General features: G+C 39.9%; 1 protein-coding gene across 6 annotated transcripts in view; it reads right to left on the reverse strand.

Moving 5' to 3' along the window:
• SMAP1 (small ArfGAP 1) overlaps positions 1–24,069 on the reverse strand; it is a 148,785-nt gene that overhangs the window by 54,427 nt on the left and 70,289 nt on the right. For 5 of the 6 annotated variants that reach the window (XM_067702843.1, XM_067702847.1, XM_067702845.1 and 2 more), the window contains 3 exons: positions 17,668–17,743; positions 9,819–9,899; positions 5,368–5,448 (listed from right to left, as the gene is read on the reverse strand). In XM_067702843.1, coding sequence (XP_067558944.1) covers positions 5,368–5,448; positions 9,819–9,899; positions 17,668–17,743 — 238 coding nt within the window. The remainder of the gene's footprint in view (positions 1–5,367; positions 5,449–9,818; positions 9,900–17,667; positions 17,744–24,069) is intronic. The other variant, XM_067702844.1, reaches the window with a different exon arrangement.

Genomic DNA, 24,069 nt, shown 5'->3' on the forward strand with positions numbered 1-24,069 from the left:
AACACATTCATTTACTGCTTTTGTGCTACAAAGAAAGAGCTGAGTAGTTGTGAAAGACACCCAACGGCCTAAAATATTTACTCTGGTTCTTTACAGAAAAATGTTTGCTGACCCCTACATTAAAGGTTTCTTAGCTATAATTCTGAAGTTTCAGAACTTAAAACATAATAATATTGTAACAAACCGTATTGTAATAAATAGCAATAAAACCAGAACCACTACTGCAGTTATTACCTTAAATTACCTTAAAAGGGTTTAACTTCCCCATCCCCAAAACTATTTGTCCATTTTCCATGTTTTGATATGCACATCTTTAAGAAAAGAAAAACTGTAAAACTCAGAACCTCCCAAAGGAGAAATTAAGATCTGCTCATATAAACTGAAAGAGAACTCATGTACATTCCTGTAGTAGAGTACTTCTCATCTACATAAACACATTTCTAGATCACTGGCTACTTGGGAGATAGCCTAGTAGATAAATCTAAACTAAGTGAATTAGAAATGTCAAACGTGTGACAGAATATTTTAGAAAAAGTCAAATTTATACACAATTTTCCAGCAGAATATCTAAAGCACAGCAGAGAGACATCTATTTAAGTGTCAAAAGCATCTGCCCTATTAATCACTTGATTCATTAAATTTTTAGGTTTTACCTTTCTCCTCTCAGAAAATAAAGTAAGCCTGGTTCCAGCTAACCCCACTGGCAACAGATGCTCACACAACACAAAACGTAAACCTTAGGGAGACCTCGGTACAAAATATAATTTAAGCAAAGTGGTAGACTGCTCAGGGAAAACAAGTGTATTTACAGAATGAAGAAGTCCCTACCGGACGCTTAACAAATCAGTAAAAATTATGAATTCACTAGTTAGGACAGTATGGGATGACGTTGTATATAAACACACTGCTCTTTTTTAGAGAGCTCTGGACTGTTCATTATAAAATGATGTAGAATGTACAAAAGGACTAAAAATTGCATCAAGAAAGGAAACTGAAGACATACATGTCAAATCAAAACACACATACACACAACGCGGGACTTAAATCAGAAGAAGACATGGGTTCAAACCCCTGAGTTGTCACCAACTGTTAGCACTGAGCAAGTCACTTTTCAGTGACTCAGAGTCCTTCTAGGGTTTAGTTAACTTTTTTTATAAAATAAGAGAGGTAAGGTTCCTCCCAACTCCCCAATTAACATACTTGTAATCATTTATTCACTCACTGCTGTGTGTCAAGAACCATACTAATGGCTTTAATTGCAAGTGGACTCAGAACAAGTGTCCTGGGAAAAAATAACACCTATCAAGCATCATTCTTTTAAACACATAAAGAGACACGAGATGGAGTTTAGCCTTTAAAAAAGAAATAAAATCTATTTTTCCAAACCAGACTCCATAAATTCTCTAACTAAACAATAACTGTAGTTTTTGTAAGGAATGAAGATAACACATACAGCTTTCCCTCTGACGTCAGGAATAAGACAAGGATGCCCTCGATCACTGATTCACAAACCAGAAATAAAAAGAGCAATAAAATTAACCACAGAGATAAGATATTTGCAAACCCGTAACTGGAAAAGGACTAGTTTCCTCTATATATGCGTGTAAGTGTGTGTGCAGATTGTTACAAATCAATAAGGAAAGGTAAGCCATCCAATTTAACAACAGGCAAGAGATCTGAGTCAGAACTCCAAAAGGGGGATTCCAAATGGGCAATAAACATATGACACGGGCACTGGGCCTCATTAGTAATATAAGAAATGGACATGTAAAATACAATGAGATATCCTTATATACCCATCAGACTGCAAATAATAATACCTCTGACAATACCAAATGCTGTAAAGAATGTAGTGTGACCAGAATACATTTGGTATACACATTGGAAAATAGTTTGACGTTATGTAGTAAAGTTCAAGATACAGATACTTTGTGACCCAACAAGTCCACTCCTAAGTACATCCTAAAGAAATACATACTTAGGTGCATGTACAAGTGTTCAAAGCAGCACTATTTATAACAGCTAAAGCCTGGATATAATCCAAGTGTTTATCAACGATGGGATGCATAAAGTAAGGAACATATAAATAATGGAATACTACACAACAATTAACTGAGTAAACTGTATCTATACAGAACATGATTAACCCTTACAAAAACAATGTTGACTGAAAAAAGCAAAACACAAAAGAATATTTGTGGCATCATTTCATTTGTATGTTCAAAAAACAGAGAAAAACAGTATTTTCTAAGTAATATTTCTATTATTTAGAAACACAGAGAAGGTAAATCTATTTCTAAAATACAAGGAAATGATTATCTCTGGGAGAAGAGAAGTGATTTAATTGGGAAGAGCTGGGGAGGGCAGCTTCTGGGCAGCAGCCATGTTCTGTTTCCTGACTAGGTGGTGAATACATGGCTGTCACTTCACATGTAAGTGTACATGCACAAGTGTGCATGCAAGCTATACACCAGCCCAGCTCCTGGCAGATACCAGACAGCCAATAAAGCCAACTCTTACCTACTTACGAGAATGATATTCTGACTACTATTGCTAAGATTTTCACTGCTATTACTGCTAATTTCTCCTCTAGATTATACATGCCCCCTGAAAACATCAGGTCAGGGAGAACACAAAGAAAAACGCCTAATGTGAATGAAGTAAAGCTTGCTTGTTCTATTTTTCTTTCAGTCTCCCCACTGTTACGCTTGTAAATTTATCTTCCTCCTTACATAACCTACAATATCCTGACCACGAAATTCTGACAGGAACTAAAGCTTTTCCCTCTGGGTGGTTATTCCTTCCGCAAGGTTCCCACCATTGGCAACAGGAGTCCTGACCTCTGCAGGGCGAGCAAGAATAACAGATGAAGTGTGAACTGGGTTTATTTAAAGCCTAAGTACCGGACTTCCGTGGTGGCGCAGTGGATAAAGAATCCGCCTGCCAATGCAGGGAACATGAGTTCAATCCCTGGTCTAGGAAGATCCCACATGCAGCGGAGCAACTGAGTCCGTGTGCTGCAACTAAGGAGCCCACCTGCCACAACTAAGACCCGGTGCAACCAAATAAATTTATTTAAAACAAAACAAAACAAAACACACAAAACCTAAGTACCAAAGGGAAATGGTAACGGAAAAGTGCTGGATTCCTCGCTGTTCACACGCCCTGAACTGCTCTTCTCAAGCTCCCAATCCAGAGACTGTTCCCAGGTAACCCTGGCGGCCCCTCTCCACAGCAGGCAACAGAAAGCAAGTGTTTACATGCAAGACCATGAAACACACATGGTCACTACATCAAATGCTCACTATATTTGGATGGTAAATATTTTTTAAGAGAAAAAATAAATATATGATGTTTTAAAAGGGGTTAAATTTTACATCTTGCCAAGTACAACAATAAGGCATTATATAAACTCTGATACTTCCAACTTTTGGAAATAAAAGATAAAACCTACTAGTGATTTTTAAGTTCCTTTGTAATCCAATAGGAAATTGTAAGAGATTTCACTTACAGCTTCTTACTGATGCATGCTGAAGAGAAAGTTTCCAGAGCAGAATTAAAGCTATTTAAGTAATCAGGCTATAATTACCAACTTAATCACTCCTTTTAAAAAGTTTTATAATACTTAACATCTAAATTTAATTTGGTGAAAGGTAAGAATCTAATTCAGTAAACAATCGTTAAAACAATTAGTGATAGTCAAAAAAACTAACTTTAACTGAAAAGTACTTCAAAAAATATCTCAAAGAATTCCACTTAGCAAGTCTTCAGTATTTAACAAATTATTCAGAAATAAATTGCAGTTTATTGTTCTGCATGACCTTGGGATCAAAACATTAACAGGAATTATGAGATGGAAAACATCAACAAATCAATGTACATGTATTTATCCTAAACATCTGATACACACAAGAAACTGTCAGAAATACAAAGAAACCTAAGACTTATTAGTCCCCACCTGATTGATACCTAATCTCAGGAAACAGAACATAAACATGGATGCATCTGTGTTAGACAAAGAAATTTATCTAACAATACAATTAAACAATAATATGAGGCAGGAAGTAATAAAGTCAAATGTAGGATAATGTCACCAGAACTTTGAGGAAGGGAGAAAGCCTATGAGGTTGGGGTGTTAGAGGGGCTGGATGGACGAGGAGGAACGAGTAAGCCTAGATAAGAGGTGCGGAGAGCAAAGGACACCCTTGGCCAGGCAGCTCAGTGCCCAGAGGGATGGCGAGTGTGCTCAGGGGGCAAGACGCAAGTCTGCCCGGTATGAAGGACGGGGGGCGACTGCTAGGAGGGGGGTCAAGGGGCAGATGGTGGACGTGTTTGGTTGCTACATAAAGGACTAAGGAGCCTTGGGATACTCAGCACATCGTAAATGCAGAAGGCATGTTTATAACTCTCTGAAGGTAGAGACCGTTCTAATCAACATGATGGGAAAAGAACCAGTAAATACTGGCTCGCACACTTTAAATGGATGCACTTTGTAGTATGTAACTGATGCCTCCATAAAGTTGATTATTAAAATTTCAACAGTTAAAATCAAGGATGCTCCCTTTACTGACAAGTCCCTTACTGTGCTTCCATTCTTGTACGAGGAAATGCGTTCAAGCCAAGCCACCATGACTATTTAACCAAGCGCTTGACAGAAATCTAATGGCCTCTCTACCTCTAGTAGGCCTGATCACTTCTATCCTGCTTATCACTGCAAAATAATCTTCCAGTAGAACCCTTCTGAATTAAATGCTGCCCACAGCCTTTCCTTCAAAAAAGAATCAATCTGGACCTTAAGGTCCCCTACAATTTGAGCTCAATCTACCATTCTGGTCTTATTTTTCACTGCTTTCTATACACAGACATAGATCTTTCTTCAAACTCCACTACTCATTTATTTTTCTAAAACATACTTTGTCTATTTCCAGTTTCCATGTCCTCAACGTTCTCTCCACAGGATACACTCCTACCTCACACTTTAATCCTTCCTACCTACACTTCAAAACCCAGCTCAAGTGCTACCTTCAGCATGGAGTCTTTTCTGAAGGTCCCTGCAGGTATGTCTCCGCATTCTCTCAACTTTCGCTGAAGTCTGATCGTGCATGAAGCTAAAACCACCACTTCTTTATGTCAGGAATAATACTTGCCCTTGAGGAACTCACATGAATCTATACCCACACATATGTAGGCGATTACAAATCATACAGGACAAGCCAGATGGACATGCTTAGCACACAGTATTCATGCCACAAATACTTGTTGAAAGAATGATTATTTGCATATCATGAATATCCCAAAAGTCATTCATATATAACTATACAAATAAGGTCGTAATCTTTGTAGATTAAAAAAAAGAAGAAATTTTACCTTTTCAGTTGTAAGAGGTTTTGCAGGCTTTTCTGGCTCCTTTTCTCTCTTTTTCTCTTCCTTTTTTTTTTCTTTTTCTTTCTAAAACATAGCCGAAAGTTTTGATAAGTTTACTTTTTAAAATATGTTAGCTCTTAACACATTTTTATTTTATTAGTTTGAGTCATCATTTGAAAAGGGTACAAATAAATATTCAATGATGACAACATCCAGTGATACTGAGATGTAAAAGTAAGCACAGCAAATTCATACTCTCACTGAGTATGTTGATAACACAATAAAGAACAACTTTTCTAAAAAAGAAATACAGAAGTGAGACAATTTAGAACTTCTTTGATATTTCAGAGTTTGTTTTAAAGAAATGAGACCTCTATTCAATAAATTCTCACTGCATCTTTACATAAGGTCAGGCTTTCTAACATCAACCATAAAGCTGAAATTTGAATACAAAGAAAAAGCAAACTAACTGATGGAACAGAATTCTTTATCACACAGATGAAGACCAATTACAACATGTAAACATGAGGAGAAAAGGGTAAAAACACTTTAATTTTTTAAAATAACACAAAACATTTTCAGTCTGTTACCACAGCGTTGTGATTTTTAAAAGTGCAAATACAATAATTTTCTCATGAAAAGAATGTTGGAGATAGTGCTTGGGGACCAGAGCCAGCTAACTAGTTGGCATATTTAATCCAACCCAGTCTAGATAAACTATAATGGTATTATAATGTTCACAATTTCCAAGAAGGTTGAAATAGGATATAATAATAAAAACTTAAGGTCCATAAAGATGCCAAAAAAAGGAAAATGAAGTAAAGATTAAACAAAGAGCATTCATAAGGCATGTAGAGGGAAAAGATGCCTAGAAACCTAGAACTGGGTGATACTGCAGCTGAGTGCTGACCTAGTTTCCTGGCAGCAAACATGAAAGATAAACTGGTGAACCTAGAAAAGGCAGAATAATAAACACATGAAACTTAGTCAAAATGCCTAGAGGTCGCATTTGCACCTGGGCCTTTAAAAGGGCGTCTGACACCACCTCTCTCAAGAGTAGAATTTTTGCTATTTGTAAATCAAGAAAGCCAATACCGGCAATTCCTAGGCCATAATGTAAGAGATATTATTAAAGGTCCTATGGGCCAGGCACTGTGATAAGCACCTTATTGTCTAACTTAATTTTTACAGTGATGTCTGGGGAAAAAGTCATTATTGTCATTTTACAAATGGAGAAACAAAATCTCAGGAAAGTAACACACAGAGCTAATCGTAGTAGGGCCGAGGGGCTGTGGGGCCCAGACTGTCAAGCGGCGGTGCTCCCTGCCGCCCAGCGGAGGGCTGCCGTCTATGCAGTTTTTCTTCCCCATGGGGACAGCTAACGCTTACTGGGCCCTTCCCATGTGCCAGACACCATATGACTCATTTAAATCCTCACAACAACCGTATGAGGTAAGCAGTATCACTGCCACTGTGTAAGTGAAGAATAAACAAGATGTGCAAAAATCCTTCATATATTGCAAAATGCTTTCCAGATATTAGTCAAGTTTAGGGAAGAAGGCAATGTGGCGGATCATTCTCACTACTATGCTAGGGATGAACGGTTCTGTAACTGCTCAGAGCTCTCAGTCATTTCTCAAGGAAGTCACCGTCATGAGATGGGGGAGAAGCCAGTCTTTCTAATCGCTATGATTGGTGGGCACATCTGAAATCACCAACAATAAAATAAATTAGTTAGCTATGTTTAACAGAGGGAGATGCTCTTGAACACTGGAATTTCAGCTGTCAAAATATGGCTGTAATCTACTGATGCCAGCAGCGGTTTTAGAACACAGGCTTTGAAGTAACGTTAAAAACATGGGCTCTAGGGCTTCCCTGGTGGCGCAGTGGTTGAGAGTCCGCCTGCCGATGCAAGGGACACAGGTTCGTGCCCCGGTCCGGGAAGATCCCACATGCCGCGGAGCGGCTGGGCCCGTGAGCCATGGCCGCTGAGCCTGCGCGTCCGGAGCCTGTGCTCCGCAACGGGAGAGGCCACAGTGGTGAGAGGCCCGTGTACCGCAAAAAAAAAAAAAAAAAAAAAAGCTGCTGAAAGACCAAAGAGTACTGTGAGAAGCTAAGTTGCTTTAAACTATTTTCTCATCAAGAATAAAACACAGTGGTGTTTGGTACTGTAAAACAGTAGTTCCTGAAACTTGGTTACTATATATCCAAATGATATAGCGAAACAGGAGACCTCCTGCAAAAGAAAACTGGAATGAATGTTCACGTCCTACAAGACGGAGAGAAGTACATCTTGGGTTCATTATAATCAAACTACACTTGAGTGATTTAATTAAAGATACGGTCTCTAAAATTTTTTATGCACTCTTATCTTAAAAAGTTGGGAGCATATATACTCTACCACATGTGCGTATGTATTTATAAAGCACATATAGCACTATATTATACACGTTACAAAACATACATAAAACTAGAAATTTTAAAAGGGTAAGAAAAAGAAAGCACGAAAAGACATTCTAGTGGACTCTCCTGTGGGGCTCCCCAGTGTCTAAATGCTATCAGGCACGATGATTAGTGCTCAGCTGGATCAGACCCCTGCTTTCTAGGACCTGGCGGCAGGCACCACACAGCACAGACACGGAAACTGAGGGCTTCCACCCTCTGGACCAGGTGTCGCTGCCATCCTTCCACCTCCTCGTGGCCACCTCCACCCTCCTGTGGTGCTTCTTCCCTGCGCCTGCCTGCTGACCTCTGACCCCTACAACACTCTGACCTCTAAAGCCTGTTCACCTCCAACCATGCCCTTCTTGCTCCAAACTGTCCGCCACTGTCCCGGGGACCTCCCCTTGCTCTGCTAACTCTTCAGTGCACCCAGCTTTCCACTCTCATGGCTCTCCCCGGGCTGCCGCCCCCTCCCCCCTTCTCCGACCCGGATCTCTCCTCTGGCCTATGGACCTGTGCATCCAAGCCCTGACCAGATACCCAGACGTCCCGCCGTCACCTCACACGCAACACACCCAGCGTTTAGTCCCGCCCTCCCTGCTCTCTCCTCATACCCGCTCAGCCCGGATCCCTTCTCACCGGGCAGCACTGTCATCTACTGAGGTGCTCGGGCCCGAAGCCAGGAGCCATCCAGGCTCCCAAAGCGCCTCCCCAGCCCATTGATCACAAACCCCACAGGCTCGACCTTCTCGAGACCTCTGACAGCTGCGCTCGCCCTTTCACTCCCTCTGTCTCCACTTTAGCACCCCGCCCACCATTTATTCATGGACCAGCGCAACAGGTCCTCAAGCCTTTCCGCACCCATCCGCAGGAAGTTGGCTCTCCGGAGACAGTGAAGCAGAGTGCTATGACCTGAAAATCCGATCTGGATACTCCTTCTGCCCCTGAAACTCATCAAAGTGCCAGGGCCTTCAGGACAAAGGCCAAACACGCCAGCAGGCTCACAGGAAGCCTCCTCTCCGCTTCTCTCCCCGGCCCACGTGTGTCCCAGCCATGCCCTTCTCCCCGCAAATCCCCAGTCATCCCGCCCTGCCCACGGGCTTTTCTCCACAAGATGCTTTCTCTGCTTGCACTGTGCCCTAGTCCTCACAGCTAATGTTTATGAAGAGTGTAAGACGCATCAGAAGGACGCCTGCTGCGCTCAGAGCAGCACCGTGAGCACACGGCAATCGCAGCACACGTTCTGCCGCGCTAGAAACCTCTGTAAAGTTCTCCGTTTTCCTCTGTTAGATGGAAGCTACTCCAGGGCAGGGAGACACACCTTGTTTACCTTTGTATCCCCCGTGTCAAGCACACCATTTATCAAGGAGGAGACACAGAAACACTGTGAGATGAAAGGATGTCTCAAACTAATTCCCTAAGGTCAGGATGAGAACAACAAAAAGATACACAGTCAAAAAAATTAAAAACCTTCAAATATTGGAAGGCATGACTTTACAAATCCATAATAGTAGTACCGTGCACCCTAACCACCCCTATCCCACACACACTCCAACAATCATCACTGATGATTCTACACTCCTACGTTTCATCTATGTGATGGATACTATTGTTTAAAAAAAGAAACTTGACATTAACTTTCTTCAAGTGCTTATAATAACAGAAAGAAAACATTTTTAACCAAAAACCTTCCAAATAAATCAAAGAATTCAAGAGCAACTACAGAAAAGCTCCTTTAAGCATAAGGTGGTAATGGAAACAACAAAAAACTAATTACTTATTAAATGCTGAGATATATCTACGGTAACAATAAATTAGTCATTCTGAAATTAAATGCAGATTAAAACCCTGTGATCCTACCTGTGGCATAGAAAAGTATTCTTGTTGTATTTAACATTTTTAACACTGGCGACCGTTCAAGACATAAACAACTATTACAGCATCCCAAACGATGGCACATTTACCACCGAGCGCTATGGAATGAGGCTATAGCTAAAACACTACTACCATACCTCCAATTTGTTCTTCTCAACAGCAGCTTGTAGAGAAGGAGAGGATACCAAAGGCTGAAGAGGAGCATCAGAGGAGGAAATCTGTGGAATGCAGATGGAAAGTCAGGAGAAAAAAACAAAAAGAAGACAATCAGAATTATAGGCACAGGAAAGAAACACACACTCGTGTATTTCAGAGATACAGAAGCACTCAGAGGTATGTTAAATGAAAATAATGCATCAAGAGAAAAGTCTTGCTTTCTAAATGCTTCCATGTGGAATTTCTATAAGTAAAAGTACTTACTACAGAAGAGTGTACGATTTAAAATTGATTTCACTATGACATAAATATAAAATGCACTCAGACAAGATCATCCCCCCGCAAAGTACGTGAAGAACAACTAAGCGTCACTGGTGGTTCCCTTTCCATCAGCGCTACTGCCAAGGTGCTCATGCTCTGAAGCGAAGACACACCGTTCCAAGTGGCCGGAGAGCACGAGCGAGTTCTCGTTCTTACCGTAACTGCTTCAAGAATGGAAAATAACACAGAGCTGAAACAGTAAAAGTCAACTCAAGTTTTAATCAACTGTTTAAGAAAACAGAAAGAAGGATGGGAGAAAAAAGAGTGGATTAATGGAGCATAACAGCTGAGCAGCAGACAAGACTTATCGTGAAGCCACTCCTACACTTCCTTAAGCTCCGTGCACACACACACCATCACCAGGGCTGCCCTGGCTGAATTACCCCAAAGCACTATGAGACAGTTACATATGCAGCAAAGGCAATTTCTACATGGAGACAATTTCGTCTAAAAGCCTTTTCACACATCTGCCTACCCAATTCCTACATGCGTGGTTCATCACTTTAAAGTAAGCGTTATCTTCCTGCCCTCTTCACTGCCAAAATATAACTGAAATACGTTTACAAAATACGTAGATCTTTGGAGCCATAAAACTGACATCTCTATATTGCCCTACCATACCAACAGTGCCTACGAGGAATCTTTAAAAATAAAAGGTGCGATTATAGAAAGGTCATTATGATGTCAAAATAACAGTGTGAGATGACAAGTCCTCATTCGAATCTGCTTGTTACTGAGTTAGTTACAGCCGCAATTCTTGACTCACAACCCAAGCCCATAATCTTTAGGGGCGTTTCCCCCTGGCACACTGTTAGCTCTGCTAAAAGTATGCAAACTAGCCATTCAGTAACTACTGACTGAAATTACACGTAGAAGAAAATATTAAAAAAGACAAATTGTGCCTTAAAGCGCAGCTTCAAAGCTGGTTTATCCCACTGGACATTTACTTGCTAGAGCTATGTAGAAAACAAGAGATTAGAAAAAGCACATAAAATCACTTAAGATAATAACCTGTATCATAAAGACCATTTTTGCCCAAATTCATGTAAAAGCTGAACATAAAAATGTAAGAGAGGAATAGGGACACTTAATATGTCGAGTGTTACTAAGTCAACATAATTCCCTGTAAAAGTGCTTGTTCTCCTTTCCAGAGGATGATAAACTGATTTGGCCACTTTTAAAATTCAGAAGGAGCAACATAAGACTATTCAATAAATATCAGTCATTTAACAAAGCATTTTAATGCAAAAATAAAAAAGCATTAATACTAAGTTCCAGCTAGGAAAAAACAGAGATGCTTGTTCAGTAGGGTACACATCTGAAAAGTCAATGGACAAATCCACAGGTGAATGTGAACAGACTGGTGTACCCATAAATCAAACTACTATCAGCCAATAAAAAAGGGATGGTCTAATAGTACACATGAAATCAGGGGTGAATTTCAGAAACATGCTGAAAGAACCCAGACATCAAAGAGTAAACAGGGTATGATACCATTCATATGAAGCTCCAGCAGAGACAGGTACAATCTACCGTGATAAAGAGCAGATCAGTGGCTACCTGGGCCAGGGGTGGGAGGCCAGGGGCACAAAGCGACCTTCTGGAGTGAAGGAAAGGGTCTACGTGCCAATCGACTGTGGTCGTGCTTACATAGAGTATTTATTTTCCGAAACTCATTGAACTATAACTTAAACTGTCTGCCTTGTATTGTATGTAAATTCTACCTCAGTAACATTGATTTTTTAAAAAGTCGATGAGCGGGGTAAGCCCCATCATGCGAGCAAGGAATGAAGAACTAGAGTCTACACGTCTTGCTTCAGCTGGAAGCAAGAGACACGACAGAACAGAGAGATGGGGGAGAAGCAAAAGGCAGGTGGGGGGAGGAAAGAAAAAAACGCAGAGGCAAGAAAAACCAGGCGCTCATGTGTTCCTTCCAAATCTCTACAAGTGCTGCCCACCACCCCTGCACTGACCACCAGCAGGGACCCGCCGGCCTCCAGCGCCTGGATGAGCACTCCTCACGGGTCGCCTTGCCCAGGTCTTGCTCTTCTACAAACTGTGACGATAGCAGATGCAAAGGTGATCAGCACCTAGCCCTACTTAGGAGGCTTGAACAGTTCACACACATTATACAAGGCCAGAGTCTAAACCCCTTAACCAGACCACAGGTCCTCTGCCTGTCCCTGCCTTCCCTGACCTGCGACCAGGCATCTAGCCACACGCGACTCCTCTGGTGCCAGCGCTCCAGTCTCTGCCCCAGCCTCCAGGGGTCTCGGCTCCTGCTGCTTCCTCTGCTGGAAGCACCCATGCTCCCAGCGGGTCCCACCCGTCCTGACATGGCCTCCTCCAGGAAGTGTCCCTTCATCCTCCAGTCTCCTACAACGCTTCCCTCTGGCAGACATGATCATGTGATGTCCAGTACAGAGGCGATTCGTTATCGGTATTCTTCGTTCATCTGAAGTTCTCTGAGACAGACGTTGTTTCTCTTCTGTTCACCATCCCCAGCATGTGACATTCAACAGGTCTCAATAAATTTTTTTTAATTGACGAAAAGGAAACAGGAGGATGAGAGCATCTCAGAGGCACAAGCAAGAGGAGGCCCCATATCAGCAGTTCTCACTGTCCTCTGAAAGGGCACTGGCTTGCTCACGCACTTCTCTGAAATCTTATGTAAGTTATCTATTGGGGTGGCCAAAAGATTCGTTCAGTTTTTTCTCCAAGATGGCTCTAGTAGCACTTAGTTGTCTTTAACTTCATTCAAAACAATTTTGTTAGATTGTACTGTGACAGCTGTCACATCAGTGTGCATTTAAAAAAACATCAAAATTGGTGAACTTTTGCGTAACCATTTTAATACTGAAGATGGAAGAAAAAAAGCATCCTTTCGGCACATTATGCTTTATTATTTCAAGAAAGGTGAAAACGCAACTGAAACACAAAAAAAGATTTGTGCAGTGTATGGAGAAGGTGCTGTGACTGACTGAACATGTCAAAAAAGTGGTTTGTGAAATTTCATGCTGGAGATTTCTCGCTGGACGATGCTCCACGGTTGGGTAGACCAGTTGAAGTTGACAGCAATCAAATCGAGACATTAATTGAGAACAACCAACATTACACCAAGCGGGAGACAGCCGACATACTCAAAATATCCAAATCAAGCGTCGAAAATCATCTGCACCAGCTTGGTTATGTTCATCGCTTTGATGCTTGGGTTCCACGTGTTAATGGAAGAAAACCTTCTTGACCATATTTCTGTGTGCCATTCCCTAATGAAACGTAATGAAAATGTTCCGTTTTTAAAACAAATTGTGATGGGTGATAAAAAGTGGATACTGTACAATAATGTGGAACGGAAGAGAGCGTGGGGCAAGGGAAATGAACCACCAACAACCACATCAAAGGCCGGTCTTCATCCAAAGAAGGTGATGTTGTGTATATGGTGGGATTGGAAGGGAGTCCTCTATTATGAGCTCCTTCCGGAAAATCAAAAGGTTAATTCCAACGGCTCCGAATGAGACCAACTGAAAGCAGCACTCAATGAAAAGCGTCCAGAATTAGTCAACAGAAAACGCATAATCTTCCACCAGGATAACACAAGACCACGTCTCTTTGATGACCAGGCAAAAACTGTTACAGCTTGGCTAGGAAGTTCTGATTCATCCACTGTATTCACCAGACATTGAACCTTCGGATTTCCATTTATTTCAGTCTTTACAAAATCCTCTTAATGGAAAAAATCAATTCCCTGGAAGACTGTAAAAGGCATCTGGAACAGTTCTTTGCTCAAAAAGATAAAAAGTTTTGGGAAGATGGAATTATGAAGTTGCCTGAAAAATGGCAGAAGGTAGTGGAAAAGAAGGGTGAATACGTTGTTCAATAAAGTTCTTGGTGAAAATGAAAAATGTGTCTTTTACTTTTACTTAAAAACTGAAGGCACTTTTGGCCAACCCAATACACTCATTGTCAAATTCAGAATTTATTTTGTAACTAGATGATAATTCCATTTCACTGGATTCCAGTACTTTTATAGAGAGAGGGGACAAGACTTTGACCTTGAAAATGGCGCTGGCAAAGGCAATCGTCATGCTTTACTGTCCCTCTATTCCCCACCCTTCTCTCCCCCACCCCCAGCCATGAGAGAACACGAAGTGGGAACTCAGTAAAGATCTCCTTCGGGAATAGGAGCTAACGTCCTCCCTTCAATTATTCTTAAGACCAGAGGTTCTTCTCTAGGCCACCACCGAAGAAACTCCCAGAGTAATCCAAGTGTACAAACGCACCTACTGCAGAAGGAAAACTGACCTGGTAAAACAGGTTTCCAACTACCACGTTCCAGGATAAGGTGAAAAAGTATCAAGTATTCTAAAACTACCAGTACAATTAGTTGAAGGTGGTAAGGCAAAATGCTCATCTATCTTTTCAAGAAAAGATCACATTATTTTCTTGATGATTTTTTCTTCTTACTCTCTCACCCTTTTTGACAGAATAATGTTATATAATAAAAATCTGGTGCTTCAAAATGCTGAAAAATACCTTATGGATTAACTGTAAGCAATACATCACTTCAAACCCATTTTGGAAATTCTTGAATATATTTTCCAAGTGAAGATTTGATCACGGCAGTTCTCAAATGGGCTGTCTCATGACCTTTCAATACACTGTGAAGCTTTACTTTTTCAGGAGTTGAGAAATCATTTAAAAAATATAGTTTCCAAAGCAAATTACCTTCCATGGTATGTGTTAGGTACAAAAGCTGAAAATACATTTACTGAACTAAAGTCATACAAAAGAAACCATCGATTAAACGCATCAGTAGGAGAGTTAAAAGACTTTTTGACAAGCTTAACTCAGTAACCATAGCCACCAGATATGTAGAAGAAGTCTGAATTTTAATATGCTAACTTTAAAATCATTGGATAAGTCACTAAGAAATGCAGAATTCTGGAGAAATTTCAAATAGAAGTCCTATAAATGCCACATCAGTCGCCTGGCAGCCCATAATTTAAAAAGGGCTGACTGAAATGTGGCAGTATTAATCCGACAGAACTCAAGTCAGTGGTGCCAATGAGATACAGCCTCTGGGCAGCGTGTGAGCCCAGCGGTTTCCAGCCCCACCCGCCCCTGCGCTTGGGCCCCTTTGCTCCTGCCCCCCTCCCTCCCCGCCAGGCGCTCCTCCCAGGAGCTCCTATGTGTTAAGCGCTCCTGTGCCAGGCACACAACAGAAATGCAGCGGGCCCTACCTTATTTAACTCCCATAAGAATACTGTCAAAAGTGGATGCCGTGATCATCCCTATTCCACAGAAGAGGAAACTAAAACTGTAACAAGAAGAAGTAACAACAACAACAAAAGCCCAACTTGAAACTGCTATTTCAGGGTAATCTTAAATCACCACCTGATCATTCATCATCTAAGTTTCTCATCCCTATCAGGAAGGACATCTTAAAATTTATTGCAATTCACACTGTCTTAAAATTATTGCTCATTTATATTAATGAATTATATAATCACCAGTTAACTGTAAACAGAGCTTAATGAAATTACTAGTGCTAGCTCTTTTATAATAATACAGTACAGAAACATTGTTTCCACAATTTCTAAGTTGAAATAACGGATTTAATTTTACTTTTGTTGTGCTAAATACTAGTCTTTATACATATATAGATACACACATATAAAACAAAATAAGTGAAAGTTTTCCTGTTTTTAAACTTTTATATAATACTCAATTATATGGCAACTGATTGGAATAGTAATTTCATGTGAAATTCAGACTGGAGAATTAAAACCTTTGTGTGATGCAAACTCAAGCATGTACTCAAACTGCATTCAAGAGGTTACTTGTGAGGGATGAGAAGTGGCAGAGGAGGCAAGAAATATGTAAGATAAACTGAAACAAGAACAAGTGAGTGCTCATTTTAAAGCTACCAACTCCCAGCAACTATTAGCTGTTTTTCCAAGACAAAACTGAGCCAGTCAGGGGTAAGGATTAAATAGTTAGAGTTACCTATACATTTTCCTGGTGCAACAGATTTTCTTTTTGATGATTATAATAGCAAATGAATCACGTGAGGATGGAAGTATGTGGTGGGGGAAGCGAGGGGGTGGTGGGGAGGGAAAGAAGAGGCGGGGGAGAGGGGAGAAGAGGAAGAGCGAGGGGGGAGAGGGGAACAGAGAAAAGTTGCTGCTGGAAAAGGGCAAACAACATGGCAGAGCTCAACCTCATCTGCTCGATACCTGCTAGATCTCCTAAGAACTCACCTGATCAGTGTTGCCAGCTATGCTGCACCACTACTTACGGGGAGTGAGGGGCGGACAGACAGGACAATTTCTGTACTCAGTTTTTCAAATGTCCCCTATCACTCATTCATTAAGGAATACCAAGGAGGGCAGACTCATTCTGCGTCCCCGTGGCGGGAGAATTCTAAGGTGGCCACCAAAATTCCCACCCCTGGTTTACACACCCTGTATTTTAAAATGATTTCTTAGAATTTCATATAAAAATATATTACTTATGCTTTAAAGTTTGTCCTTTTTCCCCCACAATGCTGTAAGTAAACTTAATTTCATGGATGTGATAAGCATCACTCTCAATATTGTCAATTTTTACTGATTTTTCAAGAGATTTCCTCTCCTACACCCACTGTAAATGCAGCCTAAACTCTATCAAGGGTACCTTTGCTCCAAAATATACATTAATCATACTTTAAACATTGTTTTAGAAGATTTTTTTTAATGGTCAGAGACCATGTATTACAATATCCTTACTTTGTTAGTATTTGGTTGAATTTTTTAGTATACTGCTTCTCCATACGGACTGAAAAGGAAAACCAGCTTATATGCAAAATGAGAGGAAATTATTGTCTCTAAATTGCGTGACAGATGAATTAGCCACACAATTAACTGGCTTATAGCTTTATTATTAATCTAGGAATCAAAAAACTTAAAAAATGACTACAGCCCTAAAGATAATTAGCCTTAAACAGCATTTAACTGGGATAGGAAAATTTAATCAGAAAGAAAAACTTAAAAAGGATCAGTGATATAACATATTTGGATCACTACAGTAAGGTCTCAACTATTACTTGATAATAACCAATGAAAATGCCATGTTTTAATAAACTTATATCTGGACAGATCCATCAAAGCCCTTAAAAGAAGACAGATTTTCCTTTTTTGTTCATTTCCCGAATCTAGTAAAAACAATTATCTCTCCTCCATTTTTCAATTAGTGACTTTATCTTTTTGCAAATTTCAAAAAAAATTAATTAAATGCCATTTAAGCAGTTATCAGACTCTTACATAGAATATGCTCCTTTCTGAATCAAGGGTCCTGCTTTGTGAAAGCTCATTAACATTATATGACAAAAACTTCCAATATTCAAATTTTTTAAGTATGTAACTAGCACATTTTCACAATAAATAAACAAACAGAGCTGTATCGTATGTTAAAAGTTCCACATCTACTCAACAAGCATCAATTGGCAATAGAGATGAAGATTTTACTTACATTTGTAATAGCTATAGCATTTTTATCGTAGTATTTCTTCTTTTCATATTTATCTCTGATGAAAAATTCCACTGCTCTGAAAATAGATAACTTAAGGAAAAGCATGAGTTCAGTGACATGTACACTCCCCTTTATTCATTCGTCTCCACAAAGCCTGGACTTTAAATTCAATTTTCCTACTCTCCGGGCTGTATTTTACTCACACACTATTTCTGCAACTAAATTCTGCAACCTACTTTTCTTTCTGCCAAAGAGTCTATCTCTTTCAGGAAATTTTCCCCACTCAACCCGATTCTAAAAAGAAAAGTAACCACATTTCTCAATTCCATCACGCTCCACAGCCCTCTACCCTGACTCAGCTCTAAATTCACTTCATGTTCATTTTGGATTCTCAGTGTAAGTAAAGAAACTAACGCCCATGCAGCAACCACAGCGCACCAGACACTGTGTGCTGTCCATAGTTTTTTTCTGTTTTTTTTTTTTTTTTTTTTTTGGCTGTGTTGGGTCTTCGTTGCTGCATGCGGGCTTTCTCTAGTTGCAGCAAGTGGGGGTTTCTCTTCATTGTGGAGAACGGGCTCTAGGTGCGTGGGCTTCAGTAGCTGTGGCACACGGGCTTAACTGCTCCACAGCATGTGGGATCTTCCCGGACCAGGGCTCAAACCCGTGTCCCCTGCATTGGCAGGTGGATTCTTAACCACTGTGCCCAGGGAAGTCCCTGTCCATAGTTTTTTCCTTTAATCCTTCCTCAACACAGTAATGTGCATATTATAATTTCCACATCATAGATGAAGAATCAGCAACTTGGAAAGACTAAACAATTGTGATTTCAATACTTATGTCCCTTCCACCATACATGGCTGCCTCTGATTGTATCAGAGAAGATTCTCTGTATATTAGAAAAACGGTGGCTATTTTTTTTCCTGCAAAGGTTCTAGATACGGAGAAGTCAAGAAGCTAAAACCAAGGTGAGAACTATTCAATTTTCTGAAGTTGGGGGGACCAGCCCTACCTGTTGATAGATGAGTCATTTCTAGTGGGATCCAATAGCCCTGAGTTATCTTACAGAGATGACTTCTCTTAGCAGTCCAACAACCATGTCTTTACCATATTCTACTAAAATGGAACTTCTTCCATCAGGGATTTGTAACTTTTTAATTTTTTAGTACCATGAACCTCTTTGATAGTCCAGTAAAGTCTGTGGAGATAGTGCTTTTAAATGCATAAAATAGTATAAATTGGGCACTGACTTAATAAAAACAAATAAAAGCCTTAAAAAAAGGGACTTCCCTGGTGGTGCAGTGGTTAAGAATCCGCCTGACAATGCAGGGGGACACGGGTTCAAGCCCTGCTCCGGGAAGATCCCACATGCCACGGAGCAACTATGCCCGTGTGCCACAACTACTGAGCCTGTGCTCTAGAGCCCCTGAGCCACAACTACTGAGCCCACGTGCCACAAATACTGAAGCCAGCACGCCTAGAGCCCATGCTCCACAACAAGAGAAGCCACCGCAATGAGAAGCCCACACACCACAACGAAGAGTAGCCCCCGCTCACCACAACTAGAGAAAGCTCACGTATAGCAACGAAGACCCAACGCAGCCAAAATATAAATTAATTTTTTTAAAAAGAATGCACTTAAAAAAAAAACCTTAAAAAAATGCATAAAATAAAATACATAGAATTACAAAGGAAATGAATTACACTGAAATACAATCTCTCTGTGGATCCCCAGGTTAAGACATCCTGTTCAAAGAGAAGTTACCTGAAGCAGTAAAACAATATATTTTCAGTCAAAAGCTCCTTATTAGAAATTAATAAAAGCTCTTTAAATTGACAGTTGAGGCCATAGGTAATAGAAAGAGTTGACAGACAACTATACAGTGGGTATTAAAAGAAAGCACTCCAAGGGGGCCAGGGAGGGCAAGTAAGACAGAAAATCTAAACGTTCAATTTATTAAGTAAGCTGAATAATTGAAAGCCATTTTTAAAGATGGATTTTTATAAACTGAGTGTGTGAAAGGTGCTTTATCTCCTTTTGTCCTCGTAAACTATGAGGTAGGTGCCATTTTACAACTAAAACCAGGCACAGAAAGTTTAAGAAGTTCTCTGGGATTCTACAGTACAAGGAAGGGAGAGTTGTGATGATTCGAAACCAGAATGTCTGACTTCCACTTTTTTCAGAATGTTACTGGTCATCACAAGTTCATTTGTGAATCAGTCATTTATTTCTGCTAATGATAACAAATGCTTTCAAATCTAGAGAAGAAGGTCAAATGTGGAGAGTGCCTTTTATTTTCAAGGTAGCCTTGGAGACCCTTTCAAGTGAAAGGCCCCAGAGCTGTCAGAGGCTGATTATTTATTTAGATATGTGAACATTTTGGCAGCCAGTACCAAAAAATTACCAAAACACCCCAAGATTTTCATAAAATGCAAGAATGTTATTTATTCCAACTATTTCACATGTAAATAAGCTAAATGTTAAGTTCGCACATGACTGTAAATCCATGTTCAATATTACATTATTCTAGTTTTCTAACAGGAAAAAACGAAACAATCAAAAAGAGAGGCCCTTTGGATGAGGTGTGTGAATGTGGTGTATTGAGCAACTTTCACTGCAGAGACAACTATTTACCACCACAAAAGGGAAGAGAAAATAGAATTTACTTAGACTGATGTCATTTCCACTCTAGATGATAGGAAATATGTTTACTGTTTTTAAAAACTGTATACTATTTTAAAAACAGTAATTATATTTATTTCTAGATATAAATATTACATATAATATGCATATAGTTATTTCTTAACTAAGAAAATTTTGGAAATCTAAATTCTTTATTTTTTTAAATTTATTTATTTATATATTTTTGGCTGTGTTGGGTCTTCATTTCGGTACAAGGGCTTCCTCTAGTTGTGGCAAGTGAGGGCCACTCTTCATCACAGTGTGCAGGCCTCTCACTATCGCGGCCTCTCTTGTTGCGGAGCACAGGCTCCAGATGCGCAGGCTCAGTAGTTGTGGCTCACGGGCCTAGTTGCTCCGCAGCATGTGGGATCTTCCCGGACCAGGGCTCAAACCCGTGTCCCCTGCATTGGCAGGTGGATTCTCAACCACTGTGCCAGCAGGGAAGCCCCTAAATTCTTAAAGTATAATTTTTATGTTTAAATATCTGGGAGGTGAACAACACTGATATTTTTCCTCCTTAAAGATAGAAACAACAGTCTATTTTGGATATTGTTTAAAGTGTACTACATATTTTTTTAATATTTATTCATTTATTTTGGCTGCACTGGGTCTTAGTTGCAGCATGCAGGATCTTAGTTGTGGCATGTGGACTCTTAGTTGCGGCATGCACGTGGGATCCAGTTCCCGGACCAGAGATCGAACCCGGGTCCCCTGCATTGGGAGCACGGAGTCTTAGCCACTGGACCACCAGGGAAGTCCCTCAAGTGTAGTACATATTAAAGCCTGGAAAGATTTTAATACTCTCATTTATGAAATGTTTATGACAAAGGAAAGACTGTTGTTTATGACCAAAATTTAGTTTTAGGAAACTAATCATTAAGATTAAAAATAAAGTATATAAAATAATTTAACCACTGTAAAACTAAAATATTGAAAACTATGATGGTTTTATAAATATCGATTTGAAAAAGGCAAACATTTTAAGTATACAATCTTTTGTAGTGAAAAACAATACTAACATCTGATGAAATGATATGTTCTGTGAATTTTCAGAAATGACAGATATCCGTGAAATCTTAATTTATACTTAGTGTATTTTAAATAAATAATTCAAATATAGCTGAGTCTGGTTACTGTTTATGATATTAAAAAAGAAACCCTATCAGAAATTATCTAAGCAGTAAGTAATTTTAAAAACTTAATGTGAGATGAAAGCTGATCTGTTTTTCAAGGACATAAAGAAATTAAAGCATCAAGATAGGACGATGTACTAGGATATTCCTCATTATTAACATAAAACATTGCTTTTTAAAAAACAAAGCACACCACAAAGTGAACTTTTAAAACTCAGTGGAGTCACCTGAGAAGAACTGTGATTCAGGGCACAGGCCACATCCTTGGATGCTCTCAGGCCCTACATGGCCTCTTAGGCCAAGAATGTATCACATGGTCCTCATGTATTTTTGTAAAACTTCCCAAAAGCAAGCCAATTCTTCACTGTTAATTCACCTAAAGAAACGCTGATTTATTCCCGGGGTCAGCAAACTTTTTCTTAAAGGGCCATATAGTAAATATTTTAGGTTCTGTGGGTCAGTTGGTCTATGCTGCAACTACTCACTTCTGCATTTGTAGCTCCAAAGTAGCCACAGAAAACTGATAAATGGATGGGTATGGATATGTTCTAATAAAACTTTATTTACAAAAACAGGAGTTGGCTCATGGGCCTGTAGTCGCTGATGCTTGAATTCTATTCCAACTCTAGTGGGCCAAGAACAGCCCAGTTGGATTTATAGAGGATCTCTGTGTCTGCAAACTGCCACTGTAGACAATGTAAGGGATTTTCAAGGGAAATTTGACAATAATTTTGCATTATATGCTGACTATAGCACTAATTCTCAAGGAAGATGGTCTCCAATGCATACCCTCATTTCTGGTACCAGTAGTGAAAATGACAATAATACTCCATATCTTACCAAGTTGTTGACAGTTTTGTGGATAATATAGATAAAGCCCTCAGCATAGTACCTAACAAACAGTAAGCATAAATGAAGTTAGCTTTTATTTTTGTATAACTTGGTGTCAGTTTCCTCACCTTTAAAATGGCGATAACACCAAGACTCACCTCGCAGGATTAAACACGCTAGTGTGTGGAAAGACCTAAGAGCAGTGGGGGACAGAGTGACTACTGTTTAACCCTCAGCTCTTATTATCAATCACCATGCTCTGACAGGCAGCTCTTTTAAACACAGGGCCCACAGCAGAGGGGGAAACAGAAAACTGCTGAGCCAAGGCTAAGATGGCGTGCCTATCATCAACGTTAAACAGATGAGCAAATGAGAAGCAGCAACAAAAGAACCAATAAATTTGAAGATCAGGGAATACTTATCTTCATTTTCCAGCATGCAGCTGCCATTCGAGACAAAAGGACTTATTACTGACAGAGATCAATAATACAACTCCTCCCCCACAAAAAGAAATAGAACAGTAATATTTTCAGCAAATCAAGGTAAGGAATATACCAACGACAACGCAAGTTTAGGTGGCTGATTTGGGACTTAGTACACAAACAACGCAATACCCCAGAATACCCGCCACGCCTTTGGTCACAAAACACTCAGCACGGCACCCTTCACTGTCCCAATCCTCAAAACTAACAGACAGCAAGCACTACAGAAGTCCAGAAAAATGTTCACATCACTATGTGTTTTATCTTTTCACATGTATTTATTTGTATTTTAAGATTTTTCCTTTCTTTAAAGATGTCACTTAAAATACAAATTAATATCTATTCCCAAGAACAAAATGTTCCAGTTCCAGACACACAACACGGATAGCAGTAAAATTTTCAAAAGCTCCAAGGAGAATCACCGCTGATGAGCTCTGGTGCACACCAGAACTCATGGAACTGAGGTAATTAAAGTTATCAGATAAGACGAAAGATCCTAATGAAAATCTTTAATGTAAAGCTTTATCGCCTGTCATGCACTCGTACATGCCGCGTAGAATTAACCACAGGCCACATGAGAAATTACACTTTCACAGCAGCTTCTGCCTAACTTTTGTAAATTGCAAAGCTTTTAAAAAGTAACAAATCTTGTTAAGAATGCAGTGAGGTCCCATATTATGTGAGTTTTACTTGCCTCTAAGGATGAGACAACTATATTTAAATCAGTAAAAGTGCAGAGATGTTAGGCTTCTCAAAGAGCACTGAGCTTTAGAATGATTGATGAAATAAAGAAAAAAAGGGGACTGGTTTTACTAGTCTCCCTAATAATAGCTCCAAATCACAGTGTTTCATAATTAAAAGAAGGGATAAAAGTGACGTAGCTGTAATAACTAAGGTAAAAAACATTTTTAACACCTTTGTTGGAGTATAATTGCTTTACAATGTTGTGTTAAGTTTCTGTTGTATAACAAAGTGAATCAGCTATACGTATACATATATCCCCATATCTCCTCCCTCTTGCGTCTCCCTCCCACCCTCCCTATCCCACCCCTCTAGGTGGTCACAAAGCACTGAGCTGATCTCCCTGTGTTATGCGGCTGCTTCCCACTAGCTATCTGTTTTACATTTGGTAGTATATGTAAGTCCATGCCACTCTCTCACTTCGTCCCAGCTTACCATTCCCCCTCCCCGTGTCCTCAAGTCCATTCTCCACATCTGCATCTTTATTCCTGTCCTGCCCCTAGGTTCTTCAGAACCATTTGTTTTTTTGGTAAAA

The sequence above is a fragment of the Pseudorca crassidens genome, chromosome 13 (genome assembly GCF_039906515.1).
Source record: "Pseudorca crassidens isolate mPseCra1 chromosome 13, mPseCra1.hap1, whole genome shotgun sequence".
Lineage (NCBI taxonomy): Eukaryota > Metazoa > Chordata > Mammalia > Artiodactyla > Delphinidae > Pseudorca > Pseudorca crassidens.